Source organism: Medicago truncatula, chromosome 6 (assembly GCF_003473485.1).
Source record: "Medicago truncatula cultivar Jemalong A17 chromosome 6, MtrunA17r5.0-ANR, whole genome shotgun sequence".
Taxonomy (NCBI): domain Eukaryota; kingdom Viridiplantae; phylum Streptophyta; class Magnoliopsida; order Fabales; family Fabaceae; genus Medicago; species Medicago truncatula.
In genome coordinates this window covers 1,096,470-1,122,747 of record NC_053047.1, presented here as the reverse complement: position 1 = coordinate 1,122,747, position 26,278 = coordinate 1,096,470, and the positions used below count along the sequence as shown (strand labels likewise).

Sequence of the window (26,278 nt, the reverse complement as noted above, 5' to 3'; positions counted from 1 at the left end):
TAATACCCACCCCCACTTAAATAAAAACTATATATGTTACTTCTTTGCATGTTTGAGTTTTTTCTAGACTTTAGTTCTCCTATCTGGACATAAATTTGGTACTATCAAACCACTACCAATTGGTATAATGACTAAATCAGTCAATTTAAAAAGCTATTTCATGAAAGAATCACAACAATCATTTCTTTTTCACATAAACCATTCGTTTTCCCCTTTCCCAAAACGGATAAGTGACAAATCCAAATGACACCGTTAGTAAATTCTACATCTCTTTCACTTAATTTTTTTGTATTTCGTTTCATGTTTAGAAGCTCTTTTGATTCTAATTTTTTAATAAAGCTTAGCTACATAAAAAAATTGCGTTTTTATTTTATTAGAGGCCTATTTTAAATAGAGAACCGAGCCTCCTATTTCATAGGGACGGTCATTCGCCTTATGCTAGTAATCTCATGAATAACAAGTGGAATTTTAAAAGATAGTCTCTCAATTTGTGTGTGAGATAATTGATTGTGTTATGGATTTTATGAATTATACTATATTGCATGTGGTATATGATGAATAGATGAAGTGTATGAATTCATAATCTCAACGATGATCATTTAAATGATCAATTATTTTTTCTAATCTATTCAAATGATGTTGTTGTCTGGATATCATGTTCTTCTAATAGTTGATCTTAGAAGAATTGAATAGTGTAAATTGGATCTCAAATAAAGACGAGGTAGGTTCCATTGTCAAGTACTTATTTATCATATGGTTAAATATGTTTTTTATCCCTATAAATATACTAAATTTTCGTTTTAGTTCCGCTAAAATTTTCCTTCAACTTTTAGTCCCTACAAAATTTTCAATCATTACTTTTGGTCTCTATTTTTAAAATCAAATTTTGTATGTTTTAATTTTTTATTTTGGAGAGGTTCTTATATTATTTTAAATTTTTCTGTAAAATTTTATTAAAAAATAATAATTCTACATATGAGTTTACTTTAAAGTAGGGACCAAAAGTGAAGATGTAAAATTTTTGGGACTAAAAGTCGAAGAAATTTTTTAAAGGGACTAAAACGAAAAATTGACATATTTTTAGGAACCAAAAATATCTCTAACCCTTTATCTTATGATGATGTGACATCTCTTTGAAAATAAATAAGCGAACTATGCATAGTCAAATTTACTAATGGAATCAAAATTCTCACCCTTTGAATTTGCAGGTCAAGAAGCATAATAGTTGAAAGACTCGGTGTGAACGAGATACATTTATTGAGGAGAACCACACCTTTTAAATATTTTGTGATCACAATCTATAACCTATGTGACTAATAATAGTGTCTATGAGAGACGACATAAATGCTTTTGTGAAAGGAATTAAAAATAATATTATCTCACTATAAGAGAAAAGTGAGAAAAGGAAGAAAAATGAAATAATTTATGATCTTTTGTGAAAGGATTATCCAGGAAAGTTGTCTTGGATACATCGAGGGGGATGAATTTAAAGCCTTGAGTGGGGGAAAATATCGTGGATATCCAATTCGAGGTCAAACGAAGTCATATGAATACTCCTATATGCACTACATTTTTTTATCCCTATGGCGTGTGGTAGTGCTTAATGTTAGGTTGAGCTTTTAGCTCTTAAATGAGTTCATAGCCCTAATTTTTGGGTGGTCCTTACGAGACGGACTTGATGGACTTGCCGCTTGTTAAATTTGAGGTTGTACATTTTTTTATGTTCTTAATAAATTCATAGCCTTTTATGGCGGTGTTTTTGAGAGACACTTGATGAATTTATCTACTTGAGTGTGAAGGCTTAGACCACCTTCTATAAAAGACTTGGGCAATCTTTCTAGAGGACTCATGAGCGATCCATGGTGATAAAGGTCTTAAGTATGACAGAATTAATTATTGCAGAGCTATCATAATTTTAAAGGTAAAAGTGCGTATTGTGAGAGTCTCATCTAAAATCTATTAAGTTCAAGAGTATTTTTACTTTATAGATTTAAGATGCTCATTTTACTACGTGTTCATTCAATCCTCGTGACATTAACACTTAAGCATGAAAAAACCTTTCCTTACCGAGTGTTCTATTATTTTCCATGTCCAAATTTCTATTCATTATCATTGTCTTTCTTTGATTACCATTAGTGGGGGATTGTGAGTATAATGACAATCAAGTACCACTATTTGTCTCCTTAAATCTCCATTGCCAGAACGTTACAGAAAGAAGAAGAAAAACCAAACATTCAATCCATCGTTAGTTTTCATTATCATTAATGCCTTTTATATTGTTGATAAATCCTGCAACGGAAATATGAGGCTATACATCTAGTCTGTGCAACTTGCATTACATATATATATATATATTCAATATAAATTATCTTCCTATCCCTTGTTCTTCTACCATTACTCTCTGGGCATTGTTTGTGAAACTCCGTCGTGTTCAGGCCTCGAGTGTCCGAGTTCAGACACGTAGTTGTGTAAATCTTGGGGAGTAAAACCGGATTTGGGTTGCACTGAAGGTCCATCGAAAATTAGCTTTCACGAAAATTGAAAAATACGGCAGTTTGGAACGATAAAATTGAACAATCAAAATGGGAAGAAGAAATTGTATGAATGTAACTGATAAATTTAAGGACATTCAAATGAAAGAAATTTAATGTGAATTTTTAATTGTTCTAAGCCAGTCTTGTAGTGTAAATTAATTAAGATTGAACACCTAAATATAATTAAGGCAAAATTACATTAGGGGTCCTTTATCTTATTTATTTGTAACACTTTGATCTTTTATCTTTATTTTTTCCTGTTTAGGTCTTTTATCTCTCTTAAAAGCACATATACATCTTTTTTCTCGTTTTTTATTAAAAAATACATAATTTTATTTTTAAAAATATATTTTTATTAAAAATGAAAAAAATCCAAAAATATGATGAAGATTTGCCAAACATTTGTGACTAATTAAGAGACAAAAAAATAAAACAAAAAATAAATTAAGTAGCCAAAATGTTGATTTTTTTTTTGACTTAAGGGATGAAAATGGACTGCAAAAATCCAAAGGACAATGAGTGTAATTTAGCTGATCTTTTAAAATCCTTGTCTTGGATCACCGTTAATTATATATTTATACAGTAACATTTAAAATTACATAATAGCTTATTGAAGTTTTTTTATGATCCAAGTATCTTCTGCGCGCAATTCCAGAGGTTAATCCCTCAAATATGATAGAACTACAATAGATATTAAAACTCTCCTCTCTAAAGATTTAACATTGCTGCATTTTCATGGTTGAATTCGAAACCAAAACCATTGGTTAATCCGGAAAAGAACACTTAAAATATCATCCAAATGTTCTTGGGTTGTTCAACAAAGTTTAAGAACGAAGAATTTGATTAATTTTTTCCAGATAAAAAATTTCAAATTAAATGAATTTCAATTGAAGTATTTGATTTGTTATTTCTCTAAAGTTTCCAATTACCTATCCAAAAATACATTATGATATTATATGATAAAGAAGAGGTAAAGTAAGGGAAGAATTTAGAAGGAGGGGAGAGAAAGTACACTTGTTTACGAGTGTTTTTAATGGGAAAAAGGAAGGAGAAAACTTACGACTAATTTCAAAGTGATCTATAATAAACTAACACAGTGGGAATAACTTCAATGTTATGAATCTGAGACGATATTCTTGTGAGTGTGTGAGGTCAACGATGGTTGAAAACTAGTTAAACAAACACTAAGAAAAAAGTGAGCATCACTTGCTAGCTAGTTCCTAACCCAATAGCTATAGTAAGAGAGGAATAGTTCAAAGTTTGTTTTCTTCTTCTTCTAATGAATGCTTGCATAATCTAGTCAACACATATTTGTCCCATTATTAAAAGTAGGGTTAATTAAGTAATGGTCCGTGACATCTACACTTACCATTGGATTCTCAAGTCGTTTTGTTTTTCAATTTTTTATTCTTGTAATGAGATAAGAAAATATACTTTTTTGATAAAGGAAAAAAAAAAATTAAGAGGTTGAAAATTGCTTCAAATAGCCTTGAGCCAGCAAGAAGCATGTATGATTTACATTTAAAAAAACTATAAAGTTACATTCAATCAATTCAAACTAACTATCATTAATAAAAAAAATTAGAATTGTTTTTTGTTTAAAGTTGCAAACTAAACGAACTCTGGGTAGGTGACCACATGCCACAGCATGGTCCATGATTTACATAAGAAAAACTACATCTATATTAAATTACAACTAGTTATGAACTCAAGTTGGCACCATAGTTTTTTTTTATCTATTGTTAAAATACTTGGAAGTTATGTGAAGTTAGTTAGTTAAAGTAGTTAAATTAGAGTTAGTGATCAACTATAGTTAGTTGATAAGTAAATTAGAGTTAGTAGCTTTGTTAGAAGTTAGTTAGAGTTAGTTAGTCAAACTAATCTCTATATATAGGAACACTATTGTACTCATTCATCATCTTTTATCAATCTATTCATTCTATAATGAGTTTCTTTTGAGTATCTCCCATATGAGTACTCTTATGTTTGCTATCTTGCTTACATCTATGACTTCTCTTCCTATGATTCCATGATTCTTAACATCTATTGTCCACTTTGTGTATTGTATGAATAATCACACTCGTTTGTAAAAGATACTTTGGTTTAAAGAGGAATGTGATTGTTTATAAACTAATTTAAACCTGATTTCAAAATAATTATAATACTTTTTTTGTGTGTTTAAGAATGTCTAAAGAGTTTGTCAACCCTCAAGGATGTCTAAACGAATAGAGCAAAATATTCAAAAGATGATATGACAACCATGATACCAAAACTATATTGAATAGATAAAAAAATTATACTTGGATACAATTTTAAAGCGTGCTCAATAAACAATATAATTTTTTTTTTAATGAAAATATAAATTTGGCATTTTTATGTACTCAACGGGAATATATTTTTTCCAGAAAATTATAGGGTAAATGAATCTCTTTTGAAAATTCTTGTTCGAAATCGTCCAATCAACTATTAATTTAGTGTAGCTTTTGCAATACTTAATTTATGTGTTTGATTAATATTGTTACATAAATGGTTGAATATTAAAGTTACTGCGTTAAAATAATCTGAATTGCGCATATAGTTAAAACTTCATGCAGGAGAGATTTGACCATCTGATCTAATGGAGACTGTCCAAATTTAAAGTAGCTTTATTCTTATTATTTAAAGGGCTAATTATGTTTTTTATCTCTATAAATATGTCAGCTTTTCGTTTTAGTGTCTTTAAAATTTTCCTTCAACTTTTAGTTCCTATAAAATTTTCAATCACTACTGTTTGTCCCTATTTTTAAGTAAATAATTGTATTTTCTAATGAAATTTTACAGAAATATATTGAATATTGTAAAAATCACTTCAAAAAAATTATAATTTTTTACCTCCAAAATATAAAAAATCATATTTAATTCATGTTTTTGGGAGAGATCCTTATAGCATTATACATTTTTTTGCAATATTTTATTTAAAAATATGAATGCTACATATGAGTTTACTTTGAAGGAGAGACCAAAAATAATAATTGAAAATTTTCTAGGGACTAAAAGTTTAAATAAAATTTTAGAGAGACTAAAACGAAAAATTGATATATATATAGGGACCAAAAACATGTTTAACCCTTATTTAAATTGTTTTAAATCTCGATTGCTCACCAAAAAATTGAGATATTACACACCAAAAAATATATGATTTATCCCTTTCTCACACGATTGAGTGCCTAAGAGAGAGAAAGAAAAGCTGCAACATGTCCAACGACCAAGTATAGTAATGGTTGGCACACGGTAGAGAAGGTCGTGACTTTGCAGCAGCGGCGGATGTTAAGAAATGCATGAATGCTTTACAATTTATTGATATTGATACTTAATTACCTTTGTTTTTATCATGAATATGAGTGGCATTGTAGCAACACAAAAAAATATTAGGTTAATGTAATTTGTATGCCTAGAATTGTATCTAACAGACTCATGTATGCTTATAAATGCATTAATATAATTATGTGATAATCATATTATCTTTATTTAATAATGGAAAATGCTAGTTAAAGCGAAGGATTTTATCCGGAATGAATTACGAAAGCAGTACAATAGTTATTTCACACCACTACTGGCTGAATCTCACAAAATTCGGAATTAATTAAATGCAGCGGTTTTGTCTCTTTCGCTCATAAAAATACACTTCGGGATATTTCAAGAAGAAAAATGCCGCTAGATATAGCACTGCTCTTTAATAATTATTTCACATGATTACATCTTTATTTATTACAATTCAATGTAATTCTGCATGCAGTGTCCCCCCTTCATTGTAATGCTTGCAGAAACAGACATTCCGAAAGCACCATGGATCACCACCATATGTGGCACACGCGACTTTGCAATCCTCGTCTCTCTGGCAGGTAAAAACTTCTGTAAACCATAATATAACTAGTGTCAGAATTAAAAATTGTGTATAAAATAAAGAATAAATTTTGAGAGGATGAAAAAAATGTACTTAAATCTTTTTGGGCTGCAACATGAAGCAGGAAAAGGAAAAGACATATGATCATAATGTAAGCAAACTTGAGAATTGTAGTCATGTTTATTCTCCTTTAGATGTGTAACAAATCGAAAACTGTTTTGATCATTTCCTAGTTTTCAGCACTTATATACTGGCAAATACCTTTTTACCGTAATCAATAGACGACCTTTTTACCGTAATCATTAGACTACATTAATAAATAATAAAATAATTGACTATCTCTTAATTATATCTATGAATCGTGTTTGTCTTTTCGTGCTCTCAATTTATCGCATTTTGATAAAGATTTCACTATAAAATACTACATCCGTCCCTAATTATAAGACTATATATGTTTTTTTTTTTATCTATTTTTATTAGACCCCTTTCAAATTTCAATGTACATTAATTAATTCTTTACCATTGTATCCCTATTTATGTTGCATATTTTTCTGCAATATTTAATAAATACTCTATGAAAACATCCACTAATTCTCTTTCATAAATTAATTCAACAATCAACTTTTTTAATTTCCGTGTTTTTCTCATAATGACCCTATAATTAGGGATGGAAGTAGTATTGTTTATTATTATTATTATTATTGTTGTTGTTATTGTTATTGTTATTGTTATTGTTATTATTATTATTACATCAACATATAGAAGCAATTAGCAACCACCAAAAGAGGATTTCGTGAAATGCAATTTAGATGTGGCAATGTTTGAGGTGCAAAGGTGTTTTGGTATTAGTATGTGTATTTGAAACTCTAGGCGCCATTTCTTAATGGCAGTAACATGTTGGCATGAAGGCAGCTCCCCTCCTCAAGAAGTGGAAGCAATATAGGACTACGTAATGCTATTTCTTGGCTTGGTAGATTAGGCTTATCAAAGGTGTTTATAGAACTAGATTGTAAACTTGGTGATTGATAGCATAGTCGATAGGAAGACCAACCAAGTGGAGTTTGGTTGTATCATATCTGATTGTCAAGCTCTTTTACAACAACATCCAAACTTTAGAATTTTGCTATGAGACAATCTAATTATGTCGTTTACACACGAATTAAAATACAATAAATCTTAACCGACATTATAACCCAATGAAAAAGGGGTTGGAAGTTCCAATGATAAAGATTAAAATAGAAGTTATTTTTTTTGGATTTAATCAATGCCCAAGATAAGAGGTTTAATTACCACAACGATGATTGTTCCTTCATTAATTTCATGCCGTAAAAAAACAAATTATTTATGAATCTCTAGACCAAATGCAAGATAATCAAATGGATTTGATGCATTCATGCCTTTGTCTACCACTTGATACCAAACTGAGAAATTTCTTTGCATATATCAAGCTATTATTTGATAAAAACACCACAAAAACCCAACCACCTAACTACTTTCGTCCAAACCTTAAAAAAAGAAGATGTTGTTTGGGAGCACACAACATCTAATTTGTTCAATTCATTAAAATCACGTTTGAGTATATTACCCTTTGTTGGTAATCAAAATCAATCATTGTAAATCCTCCAATACCTTTTTAGCACATATATATAGGTGAATACCTTTTTACAGTAATCACTAGACGACATTAATAATAATAAAATAATTGAATATCTCTTAATTGTATCTATGCGTCGTGTTTGTCTTTTCGCACTTAATTTATCGCATTTCTTATAATGAGTTCACTATAAAATACTACCTCCATATTGTGCTTTTTTTTTATCTATTTTTGTAAGACACCTTTCAAATTTCAATATACATTAATTATTTCTTTACCATTATATCCCTATTTATGTTGCATATTTTTCGGCAATATTTAATAATACTTTATGAAAACATTCACTAATTCTTTTTCATAAATAATTTTTAGGACAATCACTCCATGATTTGAACAATTGCATGCTTAGTTCAATCATTCTCTGCAATTCACTCCATGCAAAAAACAAAATAAAGAAAATGATTTTTTTTTTTTTGCAGGTTTTGTTCACACTAGTACAAAAAAAATCTTTTAAGTCGAGCGCGTGTCCGATCTAATAGCTCTCGTCATAAGAAGTTTTTGCTTTGTAAGTTGGGTTTAGCAACCGTCTTAAGGCATCATTTTTAAGTCGGTTAAAAAGGACGTCTTAAGTCAGGTACATATCCAACCTAATAGCCTCCGTCATAAGAAGATTTTTGCTTTGTAAGTCGGATTTAACAACCGTCTTAAGGCATGACTTTTTAAGTCGATTATATGAGAACCGACTTACAAAGTTCAGTTTTTTTTCCATATATAGCTTTCATGCAGAATATGCTCAATTTTTTTTGTCCACTACATACATGCAGAAAAGCAATTCTGAGAAAGATTTACCCAGCAGAAGAAGTTGATGCTGAAATTCAGGCTTTACAGGAATCAGTTGCAATGGAATTGAAGGAAGCTGAATCTTCAGAAAAGATAAGTATGATGACACTTTTAAAAACTACAAGTGTGAGAAGAGGTTTGTATGCAGGAATGGGCCTTCAAATATTCCAACAATTTGTAGGAATCAATACCGTAATGTACTTCAGCCCAACTATTGTTCAACTAGCTGGTTTTGCATCTAATCAAACCGCAATGCTTCTGTCTCTTATCACTGCTGGGTTGAATACGTTTGGTTCGCTTATAAGCATATATTTCATTGATAAAACCGGGAGAAAGAAGCTAGCTTTGATTAGTTTGTTTGGAGTTGTCTTATCACTTGTGCTTCTTACTGTCACTTTCCGACAAACCGAAACTCATTCTCCAATGATAAGTGAAATAGAAACTTATCGTTTCAACAACACCTGTCCTGCTTTTACTCCTTCTCGTGGCGGATGGGACTGCACAACGTGTTTAAAGGCTTCACCAAAATGTGGATTTTGTGCATCTGACTCTAACAAGGTAAATATGCAATCTTCCTCTTTCCATAGGCCATTTTTATCGCATTTTGATAAAGATTTCACTATAAAATACTACATCCGTCCCTAATTATAAGACTATATATGTTTTTTTTTTATCTATTTTTATTAGACCCCTTTCAAATTTCAATGTACATTAATTAATTCTTTACCATTGTATCCCTATTTATGTTGCATATTTTTCTGCAATATTTAATAAATACTCTATGAAAACATCCACTAATTCTCTTTCATAAATTAATTCAACAATCAACTTTTTTAATTTCCGTGTTTTTCTCATAATGACCCTATAATTAGGGATGGAAGTAGTATTGTTTATTATTATTATTATTATTATTGTTGTTGTTATTGTTATTGTTATTGTTATTATTATTATTACATCAACATATAGAAGCAATTAGCAACCACCAAAAGAGGATTTCGTGAAATGCAATTTAGATGTGGCAATGTTTGAGGTGCAAAGGTGTTTTGGTATTAGTATGTGTATTTGAAACTCTAGGCGCCATTTCTTAATGGCAGTAACATGTTGGCATGAAGGCAGCTCCCCTCCTCAAGAAGTGGAAGCAATATAGGACTACGTAATGCTATTTCTTGGCTTGGTAGATTAGGCTTATCAAAGGTGTTTATAGAACTAGATTGTAAACTTGGTGATTGATAGCATAGTCGATAGGAAGACCAACCAAGTGGAGTTTGGTTGTATCATATCTGATTGTCAAGCTCTTTTACAACAACATCCAAACTTTAGAATTTTGCTATGAGACAATCTAATTATGTCGTTTACACACGAATTAAAATACAATAAATCTTAACCGACATTATAACCCAATGAAAAAGGGGTTGGAAGTTCCAATGATAAAGATTAAAATAGAAGTTATTTTTTTTGGATTTAATCAATGCCCAAGATAAGAGGTTTAATTACCACAACGATGATTGTTCCTTCATTAATTTCATGCCGTAAAAAAACAAATTATTTATGAATCTCTAGACCAAATGCAAGATAATCAAATGGATTTGATGCATTCATGCCTTTGTCTACCACTTGATACCAAACTGAGAAATTTCTTTGCATATATCAAGCTATTATTTGATAAAAACACCACAAAAACCCAACCACCTAACTACTTTCGTCCAAACCTTAAAAAAAGAAGATGTTGTTTGGGAGCACACAACATCTAATTTGTTCAATTCATTAAAATCACGTTTGAGTATATTACCCTTTGTTGGTAATCAAAATCAATCATTGTAAATCCTCCAATACCTTTTTAGCACATATATATAGGTGAATACCTTTTACAGTAATCACTAGACGACATTAATAATAATAAAATAATTGAATATCTCTTAATTGTATCTATGCGTCGTGTTTGTCTTTTCGCACTTAATTTATCGCATTTCTTATAATGAGTTCACTATAAAATACTACCTCCATATTGTGCTTTTTTTTTATCTATTTTTGTAAGACACCTTTCAAATTTCAATATACATTAATTATTTCTTTACCATTATATCCCTATTTATGTTGCATATTTTTCGGCAATATTTAATAATACTTTATGAAAACATTCACTAATTCTTTTTCATAAATAATTTTTAGGACAATCACTCCATGATTTGAACAATTGCATGCTTAGTTCAATCATTCTCTGCAATTCACTCCATGCAAAAAACAAAATAAAGAAAATGATTTTTTTTTTTTGCAGGTTTTGTTCACACTAGTACAAAAAAAATCTTTTAAGTCGAGCGCGTGTCCGATCTAATAGCTCTCGTCATAAGAAGTTTTTGCTTTGTAAGTTGGGTTTAGCAACCGTCTTAAGGCATCATTTTTAAGTCGGTTAAAAAGGACGTCTTAAGTCAGGTACATATCCAACCTAATAGCCTCCGTCATAAGAAGATTTTTGCTTTGTAAGTCGGATTTAACAACCGTCTTAAGGCATGACTTTTTAAGTCGATTATATGAGAACCGACTTACAAAGTTCAGTTTTTTTTCCATATATAGCTTTCATGCAGAATATGCTCAATTTTTTTTGTCCACTACATACATGCAGAAAAGCAATTCTGAGAAAGATTTACCCAGCAGAAGAAGTTGATGCTGAAATTCAGGCTTTACAGGAATCAGTTGCAATGGAATTGAAGGAAGCTGAATCTTCAGAAAAGATAAGTATGATGACACTTTTAAAAACTACAAGTGTGAGAAGAGGTTTGTATGCAGGAATGGGCCTTCAAATATTCCAACAATTTGTAGGAATCAATACCGTAATGTACTTCAGCCCAACTATTGTTCAACTAGCTGGTTTTGCATCTAATCAAACCGCAATGCTTCTGTCTCTTATCACTGCTGGGTTGAATACGTTTGGTTCGCTTATAAGCATATATTTCATTGATAAAACCGGGAGAAAGAAGCTAGCTTTGATTAGTTTGTTTGGAGTTGTCTTATCACTTGTGCTTCTTACTGTCACTTTCCGACAAACCGAAACTCATTCTCCAATGATAAGTGAAATAGAAACTTATCGTTTCAACAACACCTGTCCTGCTTTTACTCCTTCTCGTGGCGGATGGGACTGCACAACGTGTTTAAAGGCTTCACCAAAATGTGGATTTTGTGCATCTGACTCTAACAAGGTAAATATGCAATCTTCCTCTTTCCATAGGCCATTTTTATCGCATTTTGATAAAGATTTCACTATAAAATACTACATCCGTCCCTAATTATAAGACTATATATGTTTTTTTTTTATCTATTTTTATTAGACCCCTTTCAAATTTCAATGTACATTAATTAATTCTTTACCATTGTATCCCTATTTATGTTGCATATTTTTCTGCAATATTTAATAAATACTCTATGAAAACATCCACTAATTCTCTTTCATAAATTAATTCAACAATCAACTTTTTTAATTTCCGTGTTTTTCTCATAATGACCCTATAATTAGGGATGGAAGTAGTATTGTTTATTATTATTATTATTATTATTGTTGTTGTTATTGTTATTGTTATTGTTATTATTATTATTACATCAACATATAGAAGCAATTAGCAACCACCAAAAGAGGATTTCGTGAAATGCAATTTAGATGTGGCAATGTTTGAGGTGCAAAGGTGTTTTGGTATTAGTATGTGTATTTGAAACTCTAGGCGCCATTTCTTAATGGCAGTAACATGTTGGCATGAAGGCAGCTCCCCTCCTCAAGAAGTGGAAGCAATATAGGACTACGTAATGCTATTTCTTGGCTTGGTAGATTAGGCTTATCAAAGGTGTTTATAGAACTAGATTGTAAACTTGGTGATTGATAGCATAGTCGATAGGAAGACCAACCAAGTGGAGTTTGGTTGTATCATATCTGATTGTCAAGCTCTTTTACAACAACATCCAAACTTTAGAATTTTGCTATGAGACAATCTAATTATGTCGTTTACACACGAATTAAAATACAATAAATCTTAACCGACATTATAACCCAATGAAAAAGGGGTTGGAAGTTCCAATGATAAAGATTAAAATAGAAGTTATTTTTTTTGGATTTAATCAATGCCCAAGATAAGAGGTTTAATTACCACAACGATGATTGTTCCTTCATTAATTTCATGCCGTAAAAAAACAAATTATTTATGAATCTCTAGACCAAATGCAAGATAATCAAATGGATTTGATGCATTCATGCCTTTGTCTACCACTTGATACCAAACTGAGAAATTTCTTTGCATATATCAAGCTATTATTTGATAAAAACACCACAAAAACCCAACCACCTAACTACTTTCGTCCAAACCTTAAAAAAAGAAGATGTTGTTTGGGAGCACACAACATCTAATTTGTTCAATTCATTAAAATCACGTTTGAGTATATTACCCTTTGTTGGTAATCAAAATCAATCATTGTAAATCCTCCAATACCTTTTTAGCACATATATATAGGTGAATACCTTTTTACAGTAATCACTAGACGACATTAATAATAATAAAATAATTGAATATCTCTTAATTGTATCTATGCGTCGTGTTTGTCTTTTCGCACTTAATTTATCGCATTTCTTATAATGAGTTCACTATAAAATACTACCTCCATATTGTGCTTTTTTTTTATCTATTTTTGTAAGACACCTTTCAAATTTCAATATACATTAATTATTTCTTTACCATTATATCCCTATTTATGTTGCATATTTTTCGGCAATATTTAATAATACTTTATGAAAACATTCACTAATTCTTTTTCATAAATAATTTTTAGGACAATCACTCCATGATTTGAACAATTGCATGCTTAGTTCAATCATTCTCTGCAATTCACTCCATGCAAAAAACAAAATAAAGAAAATGATTTTTTTTTTTTTGCAGGTTTTGTTCACACTAGTACAAAAAAAATCTTTTAAGTCGAGCGCGTGTCCGATCTAATAGCTCTCGTCATAAGAAGTTTTTGCTTTGTAAGTTGGGTTTAGCAACCGTCTTAAGGCATCATTTTTAAGTCGGTTAAAAAGGACGTCTTAAGTCAGGTACATATCCAACCTAATAGCCTCCGTCATAAGAAGATTTTTGCTTTGTAAGTCGGATTTAACAACCGTCTTAAGGCATGACTTTTTAAGTCGATTATATGAGAACCGACTTACAAAGTTCAGTTTTTTTTCCATATATAGCTTTCATGCAGAATATGCTCAATTTTTTTTGTCCACTACATACATGCAGAAAAGCAATTCTGAGAAAGATTTACCCAGCAGAAGAAGTTGATGCTGAAATTCAGGCTTTACAGGAATCAGTTGCAATGGAATTGAAGGAAGCTGAATCTTCAGAAAAGATAAGTATGATGACACTTTTAAAAACTACAAGTGTGAGAAGAGGTTTGTATGCAGGAATGGGCCTTCAAATATTCCAACAATTTGTAGGAATCAATACCGTAATGTACTTCAGCCCAACTATTGTTCAACTAGCTGGTTTTGCATCTAATCAAACCGCAATGCTTCTGTCTCTTATCACTGCTGGGTTGAATACGTTTGGTTCGCTTATAAGCATATATTTCATTGATAAAACCGGGAGAAAGAAGCTAGCTTTGATTAGTTTGTTTGGAGTTGTCTTATCACTTGTGCTTCTTACTGTCACTTTCCGACAAACCGAAACTCATTCTCCAATGATAAGTGAAATAGAAACTTATCGTTTCAACAACACCTGTCCTGCTTTTACTCCTTCTCGTGGCGGATGGGACTGCACAACGTGTTTAAAGGCTTCACCAAAATGTGGATTTTGTGCATCTGACTCTAACAAGGTAAATATGCAATCTTCCTCTTTCCATAGGCCATTTTTATCGCATTTTGATAAAGATTTCACTATAAAATACTACATCCGTCCCTAATTATAAGACTATATATGTTTTTTTTTTATCTATTTTTATTAGACCCCTTTCAAATTTCAATGTACATTAATTAATTCTTTACCATTGTATCCCTATTTATGTTGCATATTTTTCTGCAATATTTAATAAATACTCTATGAAAACATCCACTAATTCTCTTTCATAAATTAATTCAACAATCAACTTTTTTAATTTCCGTGTTTTTCTCATAATGACCCTATAATTAGGGATGGAAGTAGTATTGTTTATTATTATTATTATTATTATTGTTGTTGTTATTGTTATTGTTATTGTTATTATTATTATTACATCAACATATAGAAGCAATTAGCAACCACCAAAAGAGGATTTCGTGAAATGCAATTTAGATGTGGCAATGTTTGAGGTGCAAAGGTGTTTTGGTATTAGTATGTGTATTTGAAACTCTAGGCGCCATTTCTTAATGGCAGTAACATGTTGGCATGAAGGCAGCTCCCCTCCTCAAGAAGTGGAAGCAATATAGGACTACGTAATGCTATTTCTTGGCTTGGTAGATTAGGCTTATCAAAGGTGTTTATAGAACTAGATTGTAAACTTGGTGATTGATAGCATAGTCGATAGGAAGACCAACCAAGTGGAGTTTGGTTGTATCATATCTGATTGTCAAGCTCTTTTACAACAACATCCAAACTTTAGAATTTTGCTATGAGACAATCTAATTATGTCGTTTACACACGAATTAAAATACAATAAATCTTAACCGACATTATAACCCAATGAAAAAGGGGTTGGAAGTTCCAATGATAAAGATTAAAATAGAAGTTATTTTTTTTGGATTTAATCAATGCCCAAGATAAGAGGTTTAATTACCACAACGATGATTGTTCCTTCATTAATTTCATGCCGTAAAAAAACAAATTATTTATGAATCTCTAGACCAAATGCAAGATAATCAAATGGATTTGATGCATTCATGCCTTTGTCTACCACTTGATACCAAACTGAGAAATTTCTTTGCATATATCAAGCTATTATTTGATAAAAACACCACAAAAACCCAACCACCTAACTACTTTCGTCCAAACCTTAAAAAAAGAAGATGTTGTTTGGGAGCACACAACATCTAATTTGTTCAATTCATTAAAATCACGTTTGAGTATATTACCCTTTGTTGGTAATCAAAATCAATCATTGTAAATCCTCCAATACCTTTTTAGCACATATATATAGGTGAATACCTTTTTACAGTAATCACTAGACGACATTAATAATAATAAAATAATTGAATATCTCTTAATTGTATCTATGCGTCGTGTTTGTCTTTTCGCACTTAATTTATCGCATTTCTTATAATGAGTTCACTATAAAATACTACCTCCATATTGTGCTTTTTTTTTATCTATTTTTGTAAGACACCTTTCAAATTTCAATATACATTAATTATTTCTTTACCATTATATCCCTATTTATGTTGCATATTTTTCGGCAATATTTAATAATACTTTATGAAAACATTCACTAATTCTTTTTCATAAATAATTTTTAGGACAATCACTCCATGATTTGAACAATTGCATGCTTAGTTCAATCATTCTCTGCAATTCACTCCATGCAAAAAACAAAATAAAGAAAATGATTTTTTTTTTTTTGCAGGTTTTGTTCACACTAGTACAAAAAAAATCTTTTAAGTCGAGCGCGTGTCCGATCTAATAGCTCTCGTCATAAGAAGTTTTTGCTTTGTAAGTTGGGTTTAGCAACCGTCTTAAGGCATCATTTTTAAGTCGGTTAAAAAGGACGTCTTAAGTCAGGTACATATCCAACCTAATAGCCTCCGTCATAAGAAGATTTTTGCTTTGTAAGTCGGATTTAACAACCGTCTTAAGGCATGACTTTTTAAGTCGATTATATGAGAACCGACTTACAAAGTTCAGTTTTTTTTCCATATATAGCTTTCATGCAGAATATGCTCAATTTTTTTTGTCCACTACATACATGCAGAAAAGCAATTCTGAGAAAGATTTACCCAGCAGAAGAAGTTGATGCTGAAATTCAGGCTTTACAGGAATCAGTTGCAATGGAATTGAAGGAAGCTGAATCTTCAGAAAAGATAAGTATGATGACACTTTTAAAAACTACAAGTGTGAGAAGAGGTTTGTATGCAGGAATGGGCCTTCAAATATTCCAACAATTTGTAGGAATCAATACCGTAATGTACTTCAGCCCAACTATTGTTCAACTAGCTGGTTTTGCATCTAATCAAACCGCAATGCTTCTGTCTCTTATCACTGCTGGGTTGAATACGTTTGGTTCGCTTATAAGCATATATTTCATTGATAAAACCGGGAGAAAGAAGCTAGCTTTGATTAGTTTGTTTGGAGTTGTCTTATCACTTGTGCTTCTTACTGTCACTTTCCGACAAACCGAAACTCATTCTCCAATGATAAGTGAAATAGAAACTTATCGTTTCAACAACACCTGTCCTGCTTTTACTCCTTCTCGTGGCGGATGGGACTGCACAACGTGTTTAAAGGCTTCACCAAAATGTGGATTTTGTGCATCTGACTCTAACAAGGTAAATATGCAATCTTCCTCTTTCCATAGGCCATTTTTATCGCATTTTGATAAAGATTTCACTATAAAATACTACATCCGTCCCTAATTATAAGACTATATATGTTTTTTTTTTATCTATTTTTATTAGACCCCTTTCAAATTTCAATGTACATTAATTAATTCTTTACCATTGTATCCCTATTTATGTTGCATATTTTTCTGCAATATTTAATAAATACTCTATGAAAACATCCACTAATTCTCTTTCATAAATTAATTCAACAATCAACTTTTTTAATTTCCGTGTTTTTCTCATAATGACCCTATAATTAGGGATGGAAGTAGTATTGTTTATTATTATTATTATTATTATTGTTGTTGTTATTGTTATTGTTATTGTTATTATTATTATTACATCAACATATAGAAGCAATTAGCAACCACCAAAAGAGGATTTCGTGAAATGCAATTTAGATGTGGCAATGTTTGAGGTGCAAAGGTGTTTTGGTATTAGTATGTGTATTTGAAACTCTAGGCGCCATTTCTTAATGGCAGTAACATGTTGGCATGAAGGCAGCTCCCCTCCTCAAGAAGTGGAAGCAATATAGGACTACGTAATGCTATTTCTTGGCTTGGTAGATTAGGCTTATCAAAGGTGTTTATAGAACTAGATTGTAAACTTGGTGATTGATAGCATAGTCGATAGGAAGACCAACCAAGTGGAGTTTGGTTGTATCATATCTGATTGTCAAGCTCTTTTACAACAACATCCAAACTTTAGAATTTTGCTATGAGACAATCTAATTATGTCGTTTACACACGAATTAAAATACAATAAATCTTAACCGACATTATAACCCAATGAAAAAGGGGTTGGAAGTTCCAATGATAAAGATTAAAATAGAAGTTATTTTTTTTGGATTTAATCAATGCCCAAGATAAGAGGTTTAATTACCACAACGATGATTGTTCCTTCATTAATTTCATGCCGTAAAAAAACAAATTATTTATGAATCTCTAGACCAAATGCAAGATAATCAAATGGATTTGATGCATTCATGCCTTTGTCTACCACTTGATACCAAACTGAGAAATTTCTTTGCATATATCAAGCTATTATTTGATAAAAACACCACAAAAACCCAACCACCTAACTACTTTCGTCCAAACCTTAAAAAAAGAAGATGTTGTTTGGGAGCACACAACATCTAATTTGTTCAATTCATTAAAATCACGTTTGAGTATATTACCCTTTGTTGGTAATCAAAATCAATCATTGTAAATCCTCCAATACCTTTTTAGCACATATATATAGGTGAATACCTTTTTACAGTAATCACTAGACGACATTAATAATAATAAAATAATTGAATATCTCTTAATTGTATCTATGCGTCGTGTTTGTCTTTTCGCACTTAATTTATCGCATTTCTTATAATGAGTTCACTATAAAATACTACCTCCATATTGTGCTTTTTTTTTATCTATTTTTGTAAGACACCTTTCAAATTTCAATATACATTAATTATTTCTTTACCATTATATCCCTATTTATGTTGCATATTTTTCGGCAATATTTAATAATACTTTATGAAAACATTCACTAATTCTTTTTCATAAATAATTTTTAGGACAATCACTCCATGATTTGAACAATTGCATGCTTAGTTCAATCATTCTCTGCAATTCACTCCATGCAAAAAACAAAATAAAGAAAATGATTTTTTTTTTTTTGCAGGTTTTGTTCACACTAGTACAAAAAAAATCTTTTAAGTCGAGCGCGTGTCCGATCTAATAGCTCTCGTCATAAGAAGTTTTTGCTTTGTAAGTTGGGTTTAGCAACCGTCTTAAGGCATCATTTTTAAGTCGGTTAAAAAGGACGTCTTAAGTCAGGTACATATCCAACCTAATAGCCTCCGTCATAAGAAGATTTTTGCTTTGTAAGTCGGATTTAACAACCGTCTTAAGGCATGACTTTTTAAGTCGATTATATGAGAACCGACTTACAAAGTTCAGTTTTTTTTCCATATATAGCTTTCATGCAGAATATGCTCAATTTTTTTTGTCCACTACATACATGCAGAAAAGCAATTCTGAGAAAGATTTACCCAGCAGAAGAAGTTGATGCTGAAATTCAGGCTTTACAGGAATCAGTTGCAATGGAATTGAAGGAAGCTGAATCTTCAGAAAAGATAAGTATGATGACACTTTTAAAAACTACAAGTGTGAGAAGAGGTTTGTATGCAGGAATGGGCCTTCAAATATTCCAACAATTTGTAGGAATCAATACCGTAATGTACTTCAGCCCAACTATTGTTCAACTAGCTGGTTTTGCATCTAATCAAACCGCAATGCTTCTGTCTCTTATCACTGCTGGGTTGAATACGTTTGGTTCGCTTATAAGCATATATTTCATTGATAAAACCGGGAGAAAGAAGCTAGCTTTGATTAGTTTGTTTGGAGTTGTCTTATCACTTGTGCTTCTTACTGTCACTTTCCGACAAACCGAAACTCATTCTCCAATGATAAGTGAAATAGAAACTTATCGTTTCAACAACACCTGTCCTGCTTTTACTCCTTCTCGTGGCGGATGGGACTGCACAACGTGTTTAAAGGCTTCACCAAAATGTGGATTTTGTGCATCTGACTCTAACAAGGTAAATATGCAATCTTCCTCTTTCCATAGGCCATTTTTATCGCATTTTGATAAAGATTTCACTATAAAATACTACATCCGTCCCTAATTATAAGACTATATATGTTTTTTTTTTATCTATTTTTATTAGACCCCTTTCAAATTTCAATGTACATTAATTAATTCTTTACCATTGTATCCCTATTTATGTTGCATATTTTTCTGCAATATTTAATAAATACTCTATGAAAACATCCACTAATTCTCTTTCATAAATTAATTCAACAATCAACTTTTTTAATTTCCGTGTTTTTCTCATAATGACCCTATAATTAGGGATGGAAGTAGTATTGTTTATTATTATTATTATTATTATTGTTGTTGTTATTGTTATTGTTATTGTTATTGTTATTATTATTATTACATCAACATATAGAAGCAATTAGCAACCACCAAAAGAGGATTTCGTGAAATGCAATTTAGATGTGGCAATGTTTGAGGTGCAAAGGTGTTTTGGTATTAGTATGTGTATTTGAAACTCTAGGCGCCATTTCTTAATGGCAGTAACATGTTGGCATGAAGGCAGCTCCCCTCCTCAAGAAGTGGAAGCAATATAGGACTACGTAATGCTATTTCTTGGCTTGGTAGATTAGGCTTATCAAAGGTGTTTATAGAACTAGATTGTAAACTTGGTGATTGATAGCATAGTCGATAGGAAGACCAACCAAGTGGAGTTTGGTTGTATCATATCTGATTGTCAAGCTCTTTTACAACAACATCCAAACTTTAGAATTTTGCTATGAGACAATCTAATTATGTCGTTTACACACGAATTAAAATACAATAAATCTTAACCGACATTATAACCCAATGAAAAAGGGGTTGGAAGTTCCAATGATAAAGATTAAAATAGAAGTTATTTTTTTTGGATTTAATCAATGCCCAAGATAAGAGGTTTAATTACCACAACGATGATTGTTCCTTCATTAATTTCATGCCTTAAAAAAACAAATTATTTATGAATCTCTAGACCAAATGCAAGATAATCAAATGGATTTGATGCATTCATGCCTTTGTCTACCACTTGATACCAAACTGAGAAATTTCTTTGCATATATCAAGCTATTATTTGATAAAAACACCACAAAAACCCAACCACCTAACTACTTTCGTCCAAACCTTAAAAAAAGAAGATGTTGTTTGGGAGCACACAACATCTAATTTGTTCAATTCATTAAAATCACGTTTGAGTATATTACCCTTTGTTGGTAATCAAAATCAATCATTGTAAATCCTCCAATACCTTTTTAGCACATATATATAGGTGAATACCTTTTTACAGTAATCACTAGACGACATTAATAATAATAAAATAATTGAATATCTCTTAATTGTATCTATGCGTCGTGTTTGTCTTTTCGCACTTAATTTATCGCATTTCTTATAATGAGTTCACTATAAAATACTACCTCCATATTGTGCTTTTTTTTTATCTATTTTTGTAAGACACCTTTCAAATTTCAATATACATTAATTATTTCTTTACCATTATATCCCTATTTATGTTGCATATTTTTCGGCAATATTTAATAATACTTTATGAAAACATTCACTAATTCTTTTTCATAAATAATTTTTAGGACAATCACTCCATGATTTGAACAATTGCATGCTTAGTTCAATCATTCTCTGCAATTCACTCCATGCAAAAAACAAAATAAAGAAAATGATTTTTTTTTTTTTGCAGGTTTTGTTCACACTAGTACAAAAAAAATCTTTTAAGTCGAGCGCGTGTCCGATCTAATAGCTCTCGTCATAAGAAGTTTTTGCTTTGTAAGTTGGGTTTAGCAACCGTCTTAAGGCATCATTTTTAAGTCGGTTAAAAAGGACGTCTTAAGTCAGGTACATATCCAACCTAATAGCCTCCGTCATAAGAAGATTTTTGCTTTGTAAGTCGGATTTAACAACCGTCTTAAGGCATGACTTTTTAAGTCGATTATATGAGAACCGACTTACAAAGTTCAGTTTTTTTTCCATATATAGCTTTCATGCAGAATATGCTCAATTTTTTTTGTCCACTACATACATGCAGAAAAGCAATTCTGAGAAAGATTTACCCAGCAGAAGAAGTTGATGCTGAAATTCAGGCTTTACAGGAATCAGTTGCAATGGAATTGAAGGAAGCTGAATCTTCAGAAAAGATAAGTATGATGACACTTTTAAAAACTACAAGTGTGAGAAGAGGTTTGTATGCAGGAATGGGCCTTCAAATATTCCAACAATTTGTAGGAATCAATATCGTAATGTACTTCAGCCCAACTATTGTTCAACTAGCTGGTTTTGCATCTAATCAAACCGCAATGCTTCTGTCTCTTATCACTGCTGGGTTGAATACGTTTGGTTCGCTTATAAGCATATATTTCATTGATAAAACCGGGAGAAAGAAGCTAGCTTTGATTAGTTTGTTTGGAGTTGTCTTATCACTTGTGCTTCTTACTGTCACTTTCCGACAAACCGAAACTCATTCTCCAATGATAAGTGAAATAGAAACTTATCGTTTCAACAACACCTGTCCTGCTTTTACTCCTTCTCGTGGCGGATGGGACTGCACAACGTGTTTAAAGGCTTCACCAAAATGTGGATTTTGTGCATCTGACTCTAACAAGGTAAATATGCAATCTTCCTCTTTCCATAGGCCATTTTTATCGCATTTTGATAAAGATTTCACTATAAAATACTACATCCGTCCCTAATTATAAGACTATATATGTTTTTTTTTTATCTATTTTTATTAGACCCCTTTCAAATTTCAATGTACATTAATTAATTCTTTACCATTGTATCCCTATTTATGTTGCATATTTTTCTGCAATATTTAATAAATACTCTATGAAAACATCCACTAATTCTCTTTCATAAATTAATTCAACAATCAACTTTTTTAATTTCCGTGTTTTTCTCATAATGACCCTATAATTAGGGATGGAAGTAGTATTGTTTATTATTATTATTATTATTATTGTTGTTGTTATTGTTATTGTTATTGTTATTGTTATTATTATTATTACATCAACATATAGAAGCAATTAGCAACCACCAAAAGAGGATTTCGTGAAATGCAATTTAGATGTGGCAATGTTTGAGGTGCAAAGGTGTTTTGGTATTAGTATGTGTATTTGAAACTCTAGGCGCCATTTCTTAATGGCAGTAACATGTTGGCATGAAGGCAGCTCCCCTCCTCAAGAAGTGGAAGCAATATAGGACTACGTAATGCTATTTCTTGGCTTGGTAGATTAGGCTTATCAAAGGTGTTTATAGAACTAGATTGTAAACTTGGTGATTGATAGCATAGTCGATAGGAAGACCAACCAAGTGGAGTTTGGTTGTATCATATCTGATTGTCAAGCTCTTTTACAACAACATCCAAACTTTAGAATTTTGCTATGAGACAATCTAATTATGTCGTTTACACACGAATTAAAATACAATAAATCTTAACCGACATTATAACCCAATGAAAAAGGGGTTGGAAGTTCCAATGATAAAGATTAAAATAGAAGTTATTTTTTTTGGATTTAATCAATGCCCAAGATAAGAGGTTTAATTACCACAACGATGATTGTTCCTTCATTAATTTCATGCCTTAAAAAAACAAATTATTTATGAATCTCTAGACCAAATGCAAGATAATCAAATGGATTTGATGCATTCATGCCTTTGTCTACCACTTGATACCAAACTGAGAAATTTCTTTGCATATATCAAGCTATTATTTGATAAAAACACCACAAAAACCCAACCACCTAACTACTTTCGTCCAAACCTTAAAAAAAGAAGATGTTGTTTGGGAGCACACAACATCTAATTTGTTCAATTCATTAAAATCACGTTTGAGTATATTACCCTTTGTTGGTAATCAAAATCAATCATTGTAAATCCTCCAATACCTTTTTAGCACATATATATAGGTGAATACCTTTTTACAGTAATCACTAGACGACATTAATAATAATAAAATAATTGAATATCTCTTAATTGTATCTATGCGTCGTGTTTGTCTTTTCGCACTTAATTTATCGCATTTCTTATAATGAGTTCACTATAAAATACTACCTCCATATTGTGCTTTTTTTTTATCTATTTTTGTAAGACACCTTTCAAATTTCAATATACATTAATTATTTCTTTACCATTATATCCCTATTTATGTTGCATATTTTTCGGCAATATTTAATAATACTTTATGAAAACATTCACTAATTCTTTTTCATAAATAATTTTTAGGACAATCACTCCATGATTTGAACAATTGCATGCTTAGTTCAATCATTCTCTGCAATTCACTCCATGCAAAAAACAAAATAAAGAAAATGATTTTTTTTTTTTGCAGGTTTTGTTCACACTAGTACAAAAAAATCTTTTAAGTCGAGCGCGTGTCCGATCTAATAGCTCTCGTCATAAGAAGTTTTTGCTTTGTAAGTTGGGTTTAGCAACCGTCTTAAGGCATCATTTTTAAGTCGGTTAAAAAGGACGTCTTAAGTCAGGTACATATCCAACCTAATAGCCTCCGTCATAAGAAGATTTTTGCTTTGTAAGTCGGATTTAACAACCGTCTTAAGGCATGACTTTTTAAGTCGATTATATGAGAACCGACTTACAAAGTTCAGTTTTTTTTCCATATATAGCTTTCATGCAGAATATGCTCAATTTTTTTTGTCCACTACATACATGCAGAAAAGCAATTCTGAGAAAGATTTACCCAGCAGAAGAAGTTGATGCTGAAATTCAGGCTTTACAGGAATCAGTTGCAATGGAATTGAAGGAAGCTGAATCTTCAGAAAAGATAAGTATGATGACACTTTTAAAAACTACAAGTGTGAGAAGAGGTTTGTATGCAGGAATGGGCCTTCAAATATTCCAACAATTTGTAGGAATCAATATCGTAATGTACTTCAGCCCAACTATTGTTCAACTAGCTGGTTTTGCATCTAATCAAACCGCAATGCTTCTGTCTCTTATCACTGCTGGGTTGAATACGTTTGGTTCGCTTATAAGCATATATTTCATTGATAAAACCGGGAGAAAGAAGCTAGCTTTGATTAGTTTGTTTGGAGTTGTCTTATCACTTGTGCTTCTTACTGTCACTTTCCGACAAACCGAAACTCATTCTCCAATGATAAGTGAAATAGAAACTTATCGTTTCAACAACACCTGTCCTGCTTTTACTCCTTCTCGTGGCGGATGGGACTGCACAACGTGTTTAAAGGCTTCACCAAAATGTGGATTTTGTGCATCTGACTCTAACAAGGTAAATATGCAATCTTCCTCTTTCCATAGGCCATTTTTATCGCATTTTGATAAAGATTTCACTATAAAATACTACATCCGTCCCTAATTATAAGACTATATATGTTTTTTTTTATCTATTTTTATTAGACCCCTTTCAAATTTCAATGTACATTAATTAATTCTTTACCATTGTATCCCTATTTATGTTGCATATTTTTCTGCAATATTTAATAAATACTCTATGAAAACATCCACTAATTCTCTTTCATAAATTAATTCAACAATCAACTTTTTTAATTTCCGTGTTTTTCTCATAATGACCCTATAATTAGGGATGGAAGTAGTATTGTTTATTATTATTATTATTATTATTGTTGTTGTTATTGTTATTGTTATTGTTATTGTTATTATTATTATTACATCAACATATAGAAGCAATTAGCAACCACCAAAAGAGGATTTCGTGAAATGCAATTTAGATGTGGCAATGTTTGAGGTGCAAAGGTGTTTTGGTATTAGTATGTGTATTTGAAACTCTAGGCGCCATTTCTTAATGGCAGTAACATGTTGGCATGAAGGCAGCTCCCCTCCTCAAGAAGTGGAAGCAATATAGGACTACGTAATGCTATTTCTTGGCTTGGTAGATTAGGCTTATCAAAGGTGTTTATAGAACTAGATTGTAAACTTGGTGATTGATAGCATAGTCGATAGGAAGACCAACCAAGTGGAGTTTGGTTGTATCATATCTGATTGTCAAGCTCTTTTACAACAACATCCAAACTTTAGAATTTTGCTATGAGACAATCTAATTATGTCGTTTACACACGAATTAAAATACAATAAATCTTAACCGACATTATAACCCAATGAAAAAGGGGTTGGAAGTTCCAATGATAAAGATTAAAATAGAAGTTATTTTTTTGGATTTAATCAATGCCCAAGATAAGAGGTTTAATTACCACAACGATGATTGTTCCTTCATTAATTTCATGCCTTAAAAAAACAAATTATTTATGAATCTCTAGACCAAATGCAAGATAATCAAATGGATT

The 26,278-nt window shown here is 31.2% G+C and overlaps 7 protein-coding genes and 1 long non-coding RNA gene across 8 annotated transcripts; 7 read left to right on the top strand and 1 right to left on the bottom strand.

The window, feature by feature from the left end:
• Positions 1 to 6,135: 6,135 nt before the first annotated feature.
• Positions 6,136 to 6,657, bottom strand: LOC11433958 (uncharacterized). Its single transcript, XR_003013267.2, has 2 exons — positions 6,511 to 6,657; positions 6,136 to 6,425 (listed from the first exon to the last, which is right to left on the bottom strand). It is a non-coding gene; the product is annotated as an uncharacterized lncRNA (long non-coding RNA).
• Positions 6,658 to 8,791: 2,134 nt separating this feature from the next.
• Positions 8,792 to 10,189, top strand: LOC11419680 (probable inositol transporter 2). The gene is made up of 2 exons (XM_024785981.2): positions 8,792 to 9,409; positions 9,818 to 10,189. The coding sequence occupies exons 1-2, from the start codon at positions 8,792 to 8,794 to the stop codon at positions 9,878 to 9,880; spliced, it is 681 nt and encodes a 226-aa protein (XP_024641749.2). The 3' UTR covers positions 9,881 to 10,189.
• A 1,238-nt stretch (positions 10,190 to 11,427) lies between these two features.
• On the top strand, positions 11,428 to 12,825 carry LOC120580949 (probable inositol transporter 2). The gene is made up of 2 exons (XM_039835303.1): positions 11,428 to 12,045; positions 12,454 to 12,825. Exons 1-2 carry the CDS (start codon positions 11,428 to 11,430, stop codon positions 12,514 to 12,516), a joined length of 681 nt encoding a protein of 226 aa, XP_039691237.1. The 3' UTR covers positions 12,517 to 12,825.
• A 1,240-nt stretch (positions 12,826 to 14,065) lies between these two features.
• Positions 14,066 to 15,463, top strand: LOC120580948 (probable inositol transporter 2). Its single transcript, XM_039835302.1, has 2 exons — positions 14,066 to 14,683; positions 15,092 to 15,463. Exons 1-2 carry the CDS (start codon positions 14,066 to 14,068, stop codon positions 15,152 to 15,154), a joined length of 681 nt encoding a protein of 226 aa, XP_039691236.1. The 3' UTR covers positions 15,155 to 15,463.
• A 1,240-nt stretch (positions 15,464 to 16,703) lies between these two features.
• LOC120580947 (probable inositol transporter 2) lies at positions 16,704 to 18,101 on the top strand. The gene is made up of 2 exons (XM_039835301.1): positions 16,704 to 17,321; positions 17,730 to 18,101. Exons 1-2 carry the CDS (start codon positions 16,704 to 16,706, stop codon positions 17,790 to 17,792), a joined length of 681 nt encoding a protein of 226 aa, XP_039691235.1. The 3' UTR covers positions 17,793 to 18,101.
• A 1,240-nt stretch (positions 18,102 to 19,341) lies between these two features.
• On the top strand, positions 19,342 to 20,745 carry LOC120580946 (probable inositol transporter 2). The gene is made up of 2 exons (XM_039835300.1): positions 19,342 to 19,959; positions 20,374 to 20,745. The coding sequence occupies exons 1-2, from the start codon at positions 19,342 to 19,344 to the stop codon at positions 20,434 to 20,436; spliced, it is 681 nt and encodes a 226-aa protein (XP_039691234.1). The 3' UTR covers positions 20,437 to 20,745.
• A 1,240-nt stretch (positions 20,746 to 21,985) lies between these two features.
• LOC120580945 (probable inositol transporter 2) lies at positions 21,986 to 24,814 on the top strand. The gene is made up of 3 exons (XM_039835298.1): positions 21,986 to 22,603; positions 24,328 to 24,481; positions 24,672 to 24,814. Exons 1-2 carry the CDS (start codon positions 21,986 to 21,988, stop codon positions 24,451 to 24,453), a joined length of 744 nt encoding a protein of 247 aa, XP_039691232.1. The 3' UTR covers positions 24,454 to 24,481; positions 24,672 to 24,814.
• On the top strand, positions 24,628 to 26,030 carry LOC120580944 (probable inositol transporter 2). The gene is made up of 2 exons (XM_039835297.1): positions 24,628 to 25,245; positions 25,659 to 26,030. Exons 1-2 carry the CDS (start codon positions 24,628 to 24,630, stop codon positions 25,719 to 25,721), a joined length of 681 nt encoding a protein of 226 aa, XP_039691231.1. The 3' UTR covers positions 25,722 to 26,030.
• Positions 26,031 to 26,278: the final 248 nt, after the last annotated feature.

Coding starts and splice junctions, on each gene's coding strand:
- LOC120580948 (XM_039835302.1), top strand. CDS start 14,066: ATGCAGAATATGCTCAATTTTTTTTGTCCACTACATACATGCAGAAAA. Junction 14,684..15,091: donor GTGCATCTGACTCTAACAAG/GTAAATATGCAA, acceptor ATCAACATATAG/AAGCAATTAGCAACCACCAA.
- LOC120580946 (XM_039835300.1), top strand. CDS start 19,342: ATGCAGAATATGCTCAATTTTTTTTGTCCACTACATACATGCAGAAAA. Junction 19,960..20,373: donor GTGCATCTGACTCTAACAAG/GTAAATATGCAA, acceptor ATCAACATATAG/AAGCAATTAGCAACCACCAA.
- LOC120580949 (XM_039835303.1), top strand. CDS start 11,428: ATGCAGAATATGCTCAATTTTTTTTGTCCACTACATACATGCAGAAAA. Junction 12,046..12,453: donor GTGCATCTGACTCTAACAAG/GTAAATATGCAA, acceptor ATCAACATATAG/AAGCAATTAGCAACCACCAA.
- LOC120580947 (XM_039835301.1), top strand. CDS start 16,704: ATGCAGAATATGCTCAATTTTTTTTGTCCACTACATACATGCAGAAAA. Junction 17,322..17,729: donor GTGCATCTGACTCTAACAAG/GTAAATATGCAA, acceptor ATCAACATATAG/AAGCAATTAGCAACCACCAA.
- LOC120580944 (XM_039835297.1), top strand. CDS start 24,628: ATGCAGAATATGCTCAATTTTTTTTGTCCACTACATACATGCAGAAAA. Junction 25,246..25,658: donor GTGCATCTGACTCTAACAAG/GTAAATATGCAA, acceptor ATCAACATATAG/AAGCAATTAGCAACCACCAA.
- LOC11419680 (XM_024785981.2), top strand. CDS start 8,792: ATGCAGAATATGCTCAATTTTTTTTGTCCACTACATACATGCAGAAAA. Junction 9,410..9,817: donor GTGCATCTGACTCTAACAAG/GTAAATATGCAA, acceptor ATCAACATATAG/AAGCAATTAGCAACCACCAA.
- LOC120580945 (XM_039835298.1), top strand. CDS start 21,986: ATGCAGAATATGCTCAATTTTTTTTGTCCACTACATACATGCAGAAAA. Junction 22,604..24,327: donor GTGCATCTGACTCTAACAAG/GTAAATATGCAA, acceptor TTTTTTTTGCAG/GTTTTGTTCACACTAGTACA.